Consider the following 13,645-nt stretch of genomic DNA (forward strand, 5'->3'; position numbering starts at 1 on the left):
AGAATGCTATCGATGAAAACGTGCATTCTTTCACTACCTATTCACGAAATTCAAGGGAATTGTTTTTTCTGGTGTGTTTCAGTCTGTAGTTTTTTTTTTTATGTAGGCATTTGGGATATCTGCAAGGTCCTTATCGAGAATATCCAGAATCATAATGTGTATTGCTATACGTGACCTGAGCTGACCTTGTACATCCAATGTGAGATCCATCGAAAGTCTTCTTCCTTAGACCATTGCCAGTTTAAATGTCGGAAATGAGGTGAAGATGCTAAGTGACGTCACAAATCATACGCGAAGTTCTGCGGTAAGATGATTGAAGTTAAGTGGAAGACGTCATGTGGTTTTCCTCAGTTGACATCTCGACGCACCACTGATCAAGAGCTCATTCAATCCACAATTGCCTGTTCTATTCTTTTCTTACAACTTGGCATCAACATGGAATGTGCGTTGGGTATGTATGACTTTTATTTCATTGCTCTTATTGAATGCTTTCTGAATTAATGTACGATGCAGCTTAAGACTGATCTGATCTATTCTAATCTTCTCTTTGATGAATTTCCTCCAGGCTCCGTCTACCCTCCTCCAAGTGGTCTGAAAGCCGGAGAGAGTACTGTGTTCTTCCCCGATAATCGTGAGATATTCTGCGGGTAAGTCTTTCTGTACCTTTTTTTATCAGACTGAAATTTGTGTTTAGATAGTCAATTCACTATTTTCTTGTTTGGAATTCTGAAGGTAAAGTATTAATTTTGATCTTTCAGGTCCCGGTGTGAAACTGCTGTCATAGAGCTTCCCTTGACGCCGCCTCCGTCGCCGCAGTTGCCCTCGCCGCCTCCTCGATTGCCGTTCGTGACCTCGCCAGCGCCTCCATGCTCCCCGGTTCCTCCTCCCACGCCCACGACCGCCCCTTCGCCAGCGCCTCTTCACTGCAGGGTCTCCTCGGCAGCCCACGATATCATCCCGATGCGCTCTGTCCCTCCTCCCGAGGTTCTCGTGGCCATTTTAACTCTGTCTCCTGCAGCTCCCCCTTCGTCCACGCCTTCGGCCGCTCTTCCTCCCTCACTGGCTTCAGGAGAGGTCTTTCCCTCCCGAAGGACACCCTCAGAGCTTCCCGCGACGTCGTCTTCAAGGCGCCGCTGCATGACTCCTGCGGACGTGGCCGCCGTCGTCAACCTGGCGGCGATGTTGGTGTTGTTCGTGGTTATTGTGATATTTCTTAAGAAAATGTGGAACAACGCTTAATATCATAGATTCTTTATCATCTCCATCGACATTTGAGTATAACCTCTATAAAAATCAGCAACAATTCAATATCCTCTACGCGAGTTCATCCATGTTCACAGAGGTGATGGCACCATTTTCTGAATAATAGAAAATGTAGACAATAAATTTGTTTTTCTTATACGCACTTTCTTGTTTCTCTTGCCACTAAGAGATACATACTTTCCTTCTGATACACCGAAGTACAATGAAGGATACGTCGTCACTGAATATTTTTAAAAGTTACGTAAATCTTAAACTCTTTGTGCAGGTTCCGTAGCCTGAGAAAATACATGATAGATAATATATAATCAGTGTATGAATATGCATATATACACATAATAAGAGAGATATGGAACATTTTTTGTATATATTATTGTAGCTGTTATCGCAATTCGTAAACCATTGAAATCCCACGTCCTATTGAAGAAAAACCCACAATACAAAAACTAGATTTATTGAAAGTGAGACTACCGTTTCGAAATCCACATGGATTCCATCTTCACGTCCTATTTTGAAACCTAAAACGAAAGTGACGTTCTTCTTCTAAGTTTAATTCCCTACATTCAGTCCTTTAGAATTCTTTGCTCCCATGAGAACAAATTCCTGGTTTTAGGTAGAGTTACCTTTCTCTACATGCCTTCCGTATAGCACTTCTTAGAGTATTCCACATCAACTCGGATTGGAAAAATAAGGGAAAATTATTGTCTGTCGGGAGTCCCACGTCGGTAACCTTAAGGTCAATTCTCACATGAAGTCTGCATGTCAAATGAGCGAAGGGAGAACTGAATATTTTTTGGAACAAAAGCTTTTTTCTATACGGAATGAAAAACATAAAAGGAACTAGTGATTTGAAATTTTAATTTATTGTTGCGTGGTTGGTATATTAAGTTATGTGTTAATTATACTACAGTGAGTGTTCTCGTAATGAATATTATATACGAATTGAGCTTAGATTAAAAATGAACACACTATATTTTCATGGAGCTTAGTAAATTAACTTCACTTTTTTGCCTAATACGAAAGCTATGGATAACCGTTCATACTTTTACTACTTGTTCACGAAGTTCAAAGGAACTGCACTGACGTGTTTTGTAATTACATCGCCCGCAGGCTTATATTGACATAGATGTGTGGAAGATCTGCATTGTCCTTGCGATTTTTTTTTAGGATTGCTTTCATAATTTCATACTATGACCTGAAATCAGACGGTGCCAGTTTAAATTTCAAAAATGAGGTGGACCTGTTACCTAGCCGACATGACGTCACACATACGCGAAGTTCTGCGGTAAGATGATTGAAGTTAAGTGGAAGACGTCATGTGGTTTTCCTCAGTTGACATCTCGACGCACCACTGATCAAGAGCTCATTCAATCCACAATTGCCTGCTCTATTCTTTTCTTACAACTTGGCATCAACATGGAATGTGCGTTGGGTATGTATGACTTTTATTTCATTGCTCTTATTGAATGCTTTCTGAATTAATGTACGATGCAGCTTAAGACTGATCTGATCTATTCTAATTTTCTCTTTGATGAATTTCCTCCAGGCTCCGTCTACCCTCCTCCAAGTGGTCTGAAAGCCGGAGAGAGTACTGTGTTCTTCCCCGATAATCGTGAGATATTCTGCGGGTAAGTCTTTCTGCACCTTTTTTTATCAGACTGAAATTTGTGTTTAGATAATCAATTCACTATTTTCTTGTTTGGAATTCTGAAGCTAAAGTATTAATTTTGATCTTTCAGGTCCCGGTGTGAAACTGCTGTCATAGAGCTTCCCTTGACGCCGCCTCCGTCGCCGCAGTTGCCCTCGCCGCCTCCTCGATCGCCGTTCGTGCCCTCGCCAGCGCCTCCATGCTCCTCGGTTCCTCCTCCCACGCCCACGACCGCCCCTTCGCCAGCGCCTCTTCACTGCAGGGTCTCCTCGGCAGCCCACGATATCATCCCGATGCGCCCTGTCCCTCCTCCCGAGGTTCTCGTGGCCATTTTAACTCTGTCTCCTGCAGCTCCCCCTTCGTCCACGCCTTCGGCCGCTCTTCCTCCCTCACTGGCTTCAGGAGAGGGCCTTCCCTCCCGAAGGACACCCTCAGAGCTTCCCGCGACGTCGTCTTCAAGGCGTCGTTGCATGACTCCTGCGGACGTGGCCGCCGTCGTCAACCTGGTGGCGATGTTGGTGCTGTTCGTGGTTATTGTGATATTTCTTAAGAAAATGTGGAACAACGCTTAATATCATAGATTCTTTATCATCTCCATCGACATTTGAGTATAACCTCTATGCTCGGGGGCAAAATCAGCAACAATTCTATATCCTCTACGCGAGTTCATCCATGTTCACAGAGGTGACGGCACCATTTTCTGAATAATAGAAAATATAGACAATAAATTTGTTTTTCTTATACGCACTTCCTTGTTTCTCTTGCCACTAAGAGTTATATACTCTCCTTCTGATACAGCGAAGTACAATGAAGGATACGCCGTCACTGAATATCTTAAAAGCACAGTAAATATTTAACTCTCTGTGCAGGTTCCGTAGCCTGAGAAAATACATGATATATAATATATAATCAGTCCATGAATATGCATATATACACATAATAAGAGAAATATGGAACATAATTTTTGTATATATTATTGTAGCTGTTATCGCAATTCGTAAACCATTAAAATCCCACGTCCTATTTTGAAACCTAAAACGAAAGTGACGTTGTTCTTCTAAGTTTAATACCCTACATTCAGTCCCTTAGAATTCTTTGCTCCTATGAGAACAAACTATAGTTACAAACAAACAAACTATAGTTACCTTTCTCTACATGCCTTCCGTATAGCACTTCCTAGAGTATTCCACATCAACTCAGATTGGAAAAAAATGAGAAAATAAGGGAAAATTATTGTCTGTCGGAAGGTCCACGTCGGTAACCTTAAGGTCAATTCTCACATGAAGTCTGCATGTCAAATGAACGAAGGGAGAACTGAATATTTTTGGGATCAAAAGTTTTTTTCTATACGGAATGAAAAACATAAAAGGAACTAGTGATTTGAAATTTTAATTTATTGTTGCGTGGTTGGTATATTAAGTTATGTGTTAATTATACTACAGTGAGTGTTCTCGTAATGAATAGTATATACGAATTGAGCTTAGGTTAAAAATGAACACACTATACTTTCATGGAGCTTAGTAAATTAACTTCACTTTTTTGCCTAATACGAAAGCTATGGATAACCGTTCATACTTTTACTACTTGTTCACGAAGTTCAAAGGAACTGCACTGACGTGTTTTGTAATTACATCGCCCGCAGGCTTATATTGACATAGGTGTGTGGAAGATCTGCATTGTCCTTGCGATTTTTTTTTTAGGATTGCTTTCATAGTTTCATACTATGACCTGAAATCAGACGGTGCCAGTTTAAATTTCAGAAATGAGGTGGACCTGTTACCTAGCCGACGTGACGTCACACATACGCGAAGTTCTGCGGTAAGATGATTGAAGTTAAGTGGAAGACGTCATGTGGTTTTCCTCAGTTGACATCTCGACGCACCACTGATCAAGAGCTCATTCAATCCACAATTGCCTGCTCTATTCTTTTCTTACAACTTGGCATCAACATGGAATGTGCGTTGGGTATGTATGACTTTTATTTCACTGCTCTTATTGAATGCTTTCTGAATTAATGTACGATGCAGCTTAAGACTGATCTGATCTATTCTAATCTTCTCTTTGATGAATTTCCTCCAGGCTCCGTCTACCCTCCTCCAAGTGGTCTGAAGGCCGGAGAGAGTACTGTGTTCTTCCCCGATAATCGTGAGATATTCTGCGGGTAAGTCTTTCTGTACCTTTTTTTTATCAGACTGAAATTAGTGTTTAGATAGTCAATTCAATATTTTCTTGTTTGGAATTCTGAAGGTAAAGTATTAATTTTGATCTTTCAGGTCCCGGTGTGAAACTGCTGTCATAGAGCTTCCCTTGACGCCGCCTCCGTCGCCGCAGTTGCCCTCGCCGCCTCCTCGATCGCCGTTCGTGCCCTCGCCAGCGCCTCCATGCTCCCCGGTTCCTCCTCCCACGCCCACGACCGCCCCTTCGCCAGCGCCTCTTCACTGCAGGGTCTCCTCGGCAGCCCACGATATCATCCCGATGCGCCCTGTCTCTCCTCCCGAGGTTCTCGTGGCCATTTTAACTCTGTCTCCTGCAGCTCCCCCTTCGTCCACGCCTTCGGCCGCTCTTCCTCCCTCACTGGCTTCAGGAGAGGTCTTTCCCTCCCGAAGGACACCCTCAGAGCTTCCCGCGACGTCGTCTTCAAGGCGCCGTTGCATGACTCCTGCGGACGTGGCCGCCGTCGTCAACCTGGCGGCGATGTTGGTGTTGTTCGTGGTTATTCTGATATTTCTTAAGAAAATGTGGAACAACGCTTAATATCATAGATTCTTTATCATCTCCATCGACATTTGAGTATAACCTTTATGCTCGGGGGCAAAATCAGCAACAATTCTATATCCTCTACGCGAGTTCATCCATGTTCACAGAGGTGACGGCACCATTTTCTGAATAATAGAAAATATAGACAATAAATTTGTTTTTCTTATACGCACTTTCTTGTTTCTCTTGCCACTAAGAGTTATATACTCTCCTTCTGATACAGCGAAGTACAATGAAGGATACGCCGTCACTGAATATCTTAAAAGCACAGTAAATATTTAACTCTCTGTGCAGGTTCCGTAGCCTGAGAAAATACATGATATATAATATATAATCAGTCCATGAATATGCATATATACACATAATAAGAGAAATATGGAACATAATTTTTGTATATATTATTGTAGCTGTTATCGCAATTCGTAAACCATTAAAATCCCACGTCCTATTTTGAAACCTAAAACGAAAGTGACGTTGTTCTTCTAAGTTTAATACCCTACATTCAGTCCCTTAGAATTCTTTGCTCCTATGAGAACAAACTATAGTTACAAACAAACAAACTATAGTTACCTTTCTCTACATGCCTTCCGTATAGCACTTCCTAGAGTATTCCACATCAACTCAGATTGGAAAAAAATAAGAAAATAAGGGAAAATTATTGTCTGTCGGAAGGTCCACGTCGGTAACCTTAAGGTCAATTCTCACATGAAGTCTGCATGTCAAATGAGGGAAGGGAGAACTGAATATTTTGGGGATCAAAAGCTTTTTCTATACGGAATGAAAAACATAAAAGGAACTAGTGATTTGAAATTTTAATTTATTGTTGCGCGATTGGTATAGTAAGTTTTATATTAAGTTATGTGTTAATTATACTGCAGTGAGTGTTCACGTAATGAATATTATATACGAATTGAGCTTAGATTTAAAATGAACACACTATACTTTCATGGATTTAAGTCAATTAACTTCACTTTTTTTGCCTAATACGAAAGCTATGGATAACCGTTCATACTTTTACTACTTGTTCACGAAGTTCAAAAGAACTGCACTGACGTGTTTTGTAATTACATCGCCCGCAGGCTTATATTGACATAGATGTGTGGAAGATCTGCATTGTCCTTGCGATTTTTTTTTAGGATTGCTTTCATAATTTCATACTATGACCTGAAATCAGACGGTGCCAGTTTAAATTTCAAAAATGAGGTGGACCTGTTACCTAGCCGACGTGACGTCACACATACGCGAAGTTCTGCGGTAAGATGATTGAAGTTAAGTGGAAGACGTCATGTGGTTTTCCTCAGTTGACATCTCGACGCACCACTGATCAAGAGCTCATTCAATCCACAATTGCCTGCTCTATTCTTTTCTTACAACTTGGCATCAACATGGAATGTGCGATGGGTATGTATGACTTTTATTTCATTGCTCTTATTGAATGCTTTCTGAATTAATGTACGATGCAGCTTAAGACTGATCTGATCTATTCTAATCTTCTCTTTGATGAATTTCCTCCAGGCTCCGTCTACCCTCCTCCAAGTGGTCTGAAAGCCGGAGAGAGTACTGCGTTCTTCCCCGATAATCGTGAGATATTCTGCGGGTAAGTCATTCTGTACCTTTTTTATCAGACTGAAATTTGTGTTTAGATAGTCAATTCACTATTTTCTTGTTTGGAATTCTGAAGGTAAAGTATTAATTTTGATCTTTCAGGTCCCGGTGTGAAACTGCTGTCATAGAGCTTCCCTTGACGCCGCCTCCGTCGCCGCAGTTGCCCTCGCCGCCTCCTCGATTGCCGTTCGTGCCCTCGCCAGCGCCTCCATGCTCCCCGGTTCCTCCTCCCACGCCCACGACCGCCCCTTCGCCAGCGCCTCTTCACTGCAGGGTCTCCTCGGCAGCCCACGATATCATCCCGATGCGCCCTGTCCCTCCTCCCGAGGTTCTCGTGGCCATTTCAACTCTGTCTCCTGCAGCTCCCCCTTCGTCCACGCCTTCGGCCGCTCTTCCTCCCTCACTGGCTTCAGGAGAGGTCTTTCTCTCCCGAAGGACACCCTCAGAGCTTCCCGCGACGTCGTCTTCAAGGCGCCGCTGCATGACTCCTGCAGACGTGGCCGCCGTCGTCAACCTGGCGGCGATGTTGGTGTTGTTCGTGGTTATTGTGATATTTCTTAAGAAAATGTGGAACAACTCTTAATATCATAGATTCTTTATCATCTCCATCGACATTTGAGTATAACCTCTATGCTCGGGGGCAAAATCAGCAGCAATCCTATATCCTCTACGCGATTTTGTACATGTTCAGAGAGGTGATAGCATTATTTTCTGAATAATAAAAAATATAGACATTAAATATATACATGCTTTATTGTTCCTCTTGCCCCTAAAAATATACTCTCCTGTTACTGTTACAGCGAGAAGTACTGTTAAGGATAAACCGTTAAGGAATACGTTAAAAGTAAATGTTTTACTCTATGTACAGGTTCCGTAGACGTCGATATGTATATATATATATATATATATATTTATATATATATATGTATATATATATATATATATATATATATATATATATATATATATATCCATGGATATGTGTATCTATATATTTAAAAGAGATGTAGAAACATTTTTGCATAAAATAAATTGTTGCAATTCGGAAAAGAAAATCCTACAGTTCTAATCTGAATCCTATAACAAAAGTGACGTTATTCTACCGAGTTCAATCCTCCAAATTCAATCCTTAGAAGTCAGTTGCTTCCATGGGCATAAATATCCTGTTTTCAATGCATTTACCTTTCTCTACACATCCTCCGCATAGCATTTCCTGGAGAATTTTATAGCAACTTGGAATAAAACCACGATAGAAAAATAAGAAAATAAGGTGAAATTGTTGTCTGTCGGAAGTTCTATCTCGGTAATCTGATGGTCAATTCTCACATGAAGCCTACAAGTCAAAGGAGGGGAGGCAGAATTGTGGATTTTTGACTCAAATGCTGATATTTGTATCAGAAAGAAATGCATAAAAGGAAACAACGATTTCAAATTAGGATATATTGTTGCTTGAAAGGTATAGGATATTAAATTTAGATTAAAACGAATACGCTATATTTTCATGGAGTATGGCATAATAACTAAAGTTATTTCAAAAACTGACATTTGTATAAGGAATGAAATGCATAACATGAAACAGTGATTTCAATTTATGATTTTACTGTTGCATGGCTGGTATAGGAAATGCTATTTTAAGTTATGTGTTCATTATATTGCAGCAATATTTCTTCTCATGATGCAAAGTTTACATCAAATATTAGATATGAATTAGGTTTATATTGGAAATTAACATATTAGTTTTCCATGGAGTATGGTATATCAGTGTTTTTTCTACCTGTTCACGAAGGTCGAAAGAATTGTACCATTGGCTAAATTACAGGCGTGTTTTCAATTGGCCGCAAAATCGTCTTATACTGAATGAACGATAATTTATAAGTACATCGCCAGCAGGCCTTCTGGAAGTAGGAGATCCTATAGGACATAGGAAGTTTGGGAGATATAGGCCCTTGTCGAGAGAATTTCCAAGATCACTTGTATGATGTTATACTATGACCTGAAGTGACCTTGTACATCAAATATGAGATCCATCAATAGACCAATGCCAATTTAAGTGTCGGGAATGAGGTGGAGCTGCATCCTAGCCGAAGTGACGTCACAAATGAATGCGCGAGGTTCTGCGGTAAAATGAATGAGTTTTAGTGGTAGACGTCAAGTGTTTTTGCACAGTTGATATCTCGACGCACCATTGATAAAGAGTTCATTCAGTTGTCTGCTCTATTCTTTTCTAATACAACTTGGTACCAATATGGAATGTGCGTTGGGTATGTATTGCTTTTATTTCACTGCTCTTATTTAATGCTTTCTGAATTAATGTGCGATGCAGCTTAAGACTGATCTGATCGATTCTAATGTTCTTTTTTCATGAATTTCCTCCAGGCTCCGTCTACCCTCCTCCAAGTGGTCTGAAGGCCGGAGAGAGTACTGTGTTCTTCCCCGATAATCGTGAGATATTCTGTGGGTAAGTCTTGCTGTACTTTTTTTTAAATCAGATAATCAATTCACTGTGTCCAATTCTTGCTTGGAATTCTGAAGCTAAAGTAGTGATTTTGATCTTTCAGGTCCCGGTGTGAAACTGCTGTCATAGAGCTTCCCTTGACACCGCCTCCGTCGCCGCAGTTGCCTCCACGATCGCCGTTCGCGCCCCCTTCAGCGCCTCCCTGCGTGCCGGTCCCTCCTCCCACGCCCACGACCGCTCCTTCGCCAGCGCCCCTTCACTGCAGGGTCTCCTCGGTCGCCCACGATATAATCCCGATGCACCCTTCTTATCCTCATGCGGTTCTCGTGGCCCTTTTAACTCCGCCTCCTGCAGCTCCTTCTTCACCGACGCCCTCCACTGCCCTTTCTCCTTCGCTGGCTTCAGGAGAGGTCCTTCCCTCCCGAAGGACGCTTCCAGAGCTTCCCGCGACGTCGTTTTCAAGGCACTGTTGCATGTCTCCTGCGGACGCGGCTGCCATCGTCAACCTGGTGGCGATGTTGATGTTGTTCGTGGCTATTATGATATTTCTCAAGAAAATCTATGGTTAATTTGACTTTATTCTAATAAAGTGTTTAATGTTTTCATTGTTTGAAGATACTGACCCTTCGTCTGATTCTCTTGTTTTTGGGTTGAGCCTTTAATGCGCCCGAGTTTGGTTTGGAAAATACTGCACATTCATTGTATATATATGTATATACAATGCTACATCTTTAAGATCTTAAAGCACATAGGCTTTTCTCATTTTACATTTAGTTTTCCTCATTCATAAAGTAATTTTTGTTACGGAATGAATTGCATGTTTTTTTTTCGACAACTTCAACTGAGGATATATGGATATTATACCACATTTATCTGATTAGGCTAATGAGTACAGGGTTGTATGTTCTCGTTTTCTTTTTTTCTTTTCTTTTTTTATCATAAACCTGGGATCTTTATCTTTTTTTCAGTGGAATATTCTAACTGAACTTTAGAGACCTAGAAATCGTTCTCTCTTGTTAGTGTTTTAAGTCACAATGTCTCGATTTCTTCAAGTGATTCTCAAACCTGAGGAATAAGGTCAAAATGGGACTTGCGAAGTGCTATATCTGACCCTAAGGACAGAACAAGCTAAATAAGGTCCTTTAGTTAGAGATATGAGATGTGGCAGGTGATGGTGTGTGGTTTTCTCAATCATATTTTATTCTTTGCTGTCGAGAGGTAAAAAGAAAACTGTCTATCACAGGCGCCTTGAACTTTCACATGGAGTTTGTATTAGATATGAATACCTCTCTTTCTCAGGACCTTCTTTCCATCTCCCCAAACGAGGCCTCTCCCTGTTGAAGTATGCTACTGCTGCCTGACTCCGGTGAACAAAGCCGGAATCGAAACGGCATGTCTGATTCCGTTCAGCTGTAGCAGTATTCATTTTTTTTTATTTGTGAAAGTAAAATCAGGATTAGGAATAATATCTGCGTATTTAGAGAGTAGTCTTCACCTTTTTATCGTTAACGGAAGTTCTTTTCGTGGCGGTGTGGTGGTGCACTTATTAAAAAAACTATATTGTTCAGTTATAATTAAGGTTTTATGATAATAGACGATGATACTAGATAGTGATGATTACAGAACAACCTCTATAATGGGTGGTGTCATCCTGATATAAAAGGGAATAAAGAGAAGCAGGTATCTTCACGTATAAACGTTTTTTGAAAAACACACCAAGAAATATAAGCATTTCCAAATCAGTCTTTTCTCATTTTACATTTAGTTTCCGTCATTCATAAGGCCATTTTTGTCACGGAATGAATTTCTTGTGTTTTTTCGACCTCAACTGTGGATATATGGATACTGTACCACATATATCTGATTCCACTCATGAAAATGTTCTCGATTTTTTTTTTATCAGAAACCTGGGGTCATTATCTTTTTTCAATGGAATATTCTAACCCACCTTTAAAGACATAGAAATCGGTCCCTCTTGTTAGTGTTTTAAGTTACAATGTTTCGATTTCTTCAAGTGATTCTCATGATCTGATGTGACCCAATATCAACGACTGAGGAATAAGGTCAAATTGGGACATACGAAGTGCCATAACTGACCTTAAGGACAGAACAATTAGAGATTTGGAAGAAAAACCCACAATACAAAAAACTAGATTATTGAAAGTGAGACTACAGTTTCGAAATCCACCTGGATTACATCTTCAGGTCTGAAGGTGGAACCAGGTGGATTTCAAAACTGTAGTCTCACTTTCAATAATCTAGTTTTTGTATTGTGGGTTTTTCTTCCACTGTATCAGCACGGAAGAGTGTTTTGCTATTCAATTAGAGATTTGCAAATATGGCAAGTCATGTGGGGTTTTCTGAATCACCATGTTTTATTCTTTGTTGTCGAGAGGCGCCTTGAACTTTCACATGGAGTTTGTATTAGATATGGAGACCTGATATAAAAGGGAATAAAGAGAAGCAGGTATCTTCACGTATAAACTTTTTTTTTCTGAAAAACACATCAAGAAATATAAGTATTTCCAAATCAGCTGTAGATTTTCTTTAGAAATATCATGATAACCACGAACAAGACCATCATCGCCACCAGGTTGACGATGGCGGCCGCGTCCGCAGGAGACATGCAACAGCGCCTTGAGGAAGACGTCGCGGGAAGCTCTGGAGGCATCCTTCGGGAGGGAAGGACCTCTCCTGAAGCCAACGAAGGAGGAAGGGCGGTGGAGGGCGTCGGTGAAGGAGGAGCTACAGAAGGCGGAGTTAAATTGGCCTCGAAAACCGCGGGAGGAGAGGCAGGGCGCATCGAAATGACCTCGTGGGCGGCCGGGGAGACCCTACAGTGAAGAGGCGCTGGCGAAGGGGCGTTCGGGTGCGTGGGAGGAGAGACCGTGGAACAGAGAGGCGCTGTCGATGGCGTGAACGGCGATCGTGGAGGCGACGAAGACAACTGCGGCGACGGAGGCGGCGTTAAAGGAAGCTCTACAACGGCCGTGTCATTTCGAGACTGCGAAGACCTGAAGTGGAAGAAAACACTGTCAGTCTGAACTCTGAAAATTGCACATATTCTACAGACATGAATGAAACTACCTCAAGAGCACTCCAACGACAGCGTCAAAATGATACAGGTAAAACAAACTCCTCAAACAAAAGATGCTGTACCTCTTACCTACGGATTTCCTGAAGAGAACCAGGAAAGGGGAAATACAGTACGCTCACAGGATGATCCGATACCTGGTGCAGAGTTAAGAATTACTGGAGGAATGAAAACACAGAATAAGAATTAGATTACAACCCTACTTATATTAACTTAATTATAAAAAAATAAACTTTATAAAATTAAATAAACTTGAAAATAATTAAACGAACATCATACATACCTAAACCAATATCCATACTGATGTATTTACGAAAAAAGGCAAACTATTGTCAATTCAAGGACCTCTTTTAGTGTGGCTCTGAGACGATGACTGACGAATTCTCTTCACGTTCTTCCATATAACATCAGTCTTCTTACCGAAGGACCTCAGTTACTGCTCCGAAGATCCTCATATCCTCAAGGTCAATGACGTTACTTCCGAAACGTAGCGAGTTGACCTTATTCCCCAGGTATGAAACGAGTCGGTTATCTCAGGACATCTGATATAGGGTCAGTGCGGTTTGATGACTCTGGGTTATAAGGAAATGGTAAGATTAGAAGAAGTGTATAATATATATATGTACATACACACACATATATAAATATATATGTATGTGTGTGTGTGTAACATCCACATACATGTGTGTATATAAATGCACATGCATATATGTATATATATACACTTATACACATATATGTGTACATATACGTGTGTATGTGTGCATACACTCTCCTCACACACACACACACGCACACACACACACGTGCGCGCGCGCGCGCATGC

At 41.1% G+C, this 13,645-nt stretch overlaps 5 protein-coding genes across 5 annotated transcripts; 4 read left to right on the forward strand and 1 right to left on the reverse strand.

Annotated features, from left to right (window-relative positions):
• Window positions 1-309: 309 nt before the first annotated feature.
• Window positions 310-1,239, forward strand: LOC119579962 (proline-rich receptor-like protein kinase PERK2). The gene is made up of 3 exons (XM_037927806.1): window positions 310-451; window positions 566-647; window positions 759-1,239. The coding sequence occupies exons 1-3, from the start codon at window positions 310-312 to the stop codon at window positions 1,237-1,239; spliced, it is 705 nt and encodes a 234-aa protein (XP_037783734.1).
• A 1,311-nt stretch (window positions 1,240-2,550) lies between these two features.
• Window positions 2,551-3,480, forward strand: LOC119579963 (vegetative cell wall protein gp1-like). The gene is made up of 3 exons (XM_037927807.1): window positions 2,551-2,692; window positions 2,807-2,888; window positions 3,000-3,480. The coding sequence occupies exons 1-3, from the start codon at window positions 2,551-2,553 to the stop codon at window positions 3,478-3,480; spliced, it is 705 nt and encodes a 234-aa protein (XP_037783735.1).
• Window positions 3,481-4,731: 1,251 nt separating this feature from the next.
• On the forward strand, window positions 4,732-5,662 carry LOC119579964 (proline-rich receptor-like protein kinase PERK2). The gene is made up of 3 exons (XM_037927808.1): window positions 4,732-4,873; window positions 4,988-5,069; window positions 5,182-5,662. The coding sequence occupies exons 1-3, from the start codon at window positions 4,732-4,734 to the stop codon at window positions 5,660-5,662; spliced, it is 705 nt and encodes a 234-aa protein (XP_037783736.1).
• A 1,262-nt stretch (window positions 5,663-6,924) lies between these two features.
• Window positions 6,925-7,853, forward strand: LOC119579965 (proline-rich receptor-like protein kinase PERK2). The gene is made up of 3 exons (XM_037927809.1): window positions 6,925-7,066; window positions 7,181-7,262; window positions 7,373-7,853. The coding sequence occupies exons 1-3, from the start codon at window positions 6,925-6,927 to the stop codon at window positions 7,851-7,853; spliced, it is 705 nt and encodes a 234-aa protein (XP_037783737.1).
• Window positions 7,854-10,741: 2,888 nt separating this feature from the next.
• LOC119579967 (pectinesterase inhibitor 10-like) lies at window positions 10,742-13,274 on the reverse strand. Its single transcript, XM_037927810.1, has 6 exons — window positions 13,240-13,274; window positions 13,103-13,119; window positions 12,896-12,977; window positions 12,299-12,739; window positions 12,095-12,163; window positions 10,742-10,790 (listed from the first exon to the last, which is right to left on the reverse strand). The coding sequence occupies exons 1-6, from the start codon at window positions 13,272-13,274 to the stop codon at window positions 10,742-10,744; spliced, it is 693 nt and encodes a 230-aa protein (XP_037783738.1).
• Between the last annotated feature and the right edge of the window lie 371 nt (window positions 13,275-13,645).

Source organism: Penaeus monodon, chromosome 13, assembly GCF_015228065.2.
Source record: "Penaeus monodon isolate SGIC_2016 chromosome 13, NSTDA_Pmon_1, whole genome shotgun sequence".
Lineage (NCBI taxonomy): Eukaryota > Metazoa > Arthropoda > Malacostraca > Decapoda > Penaeidae > Penaeus > Penaeus monodon.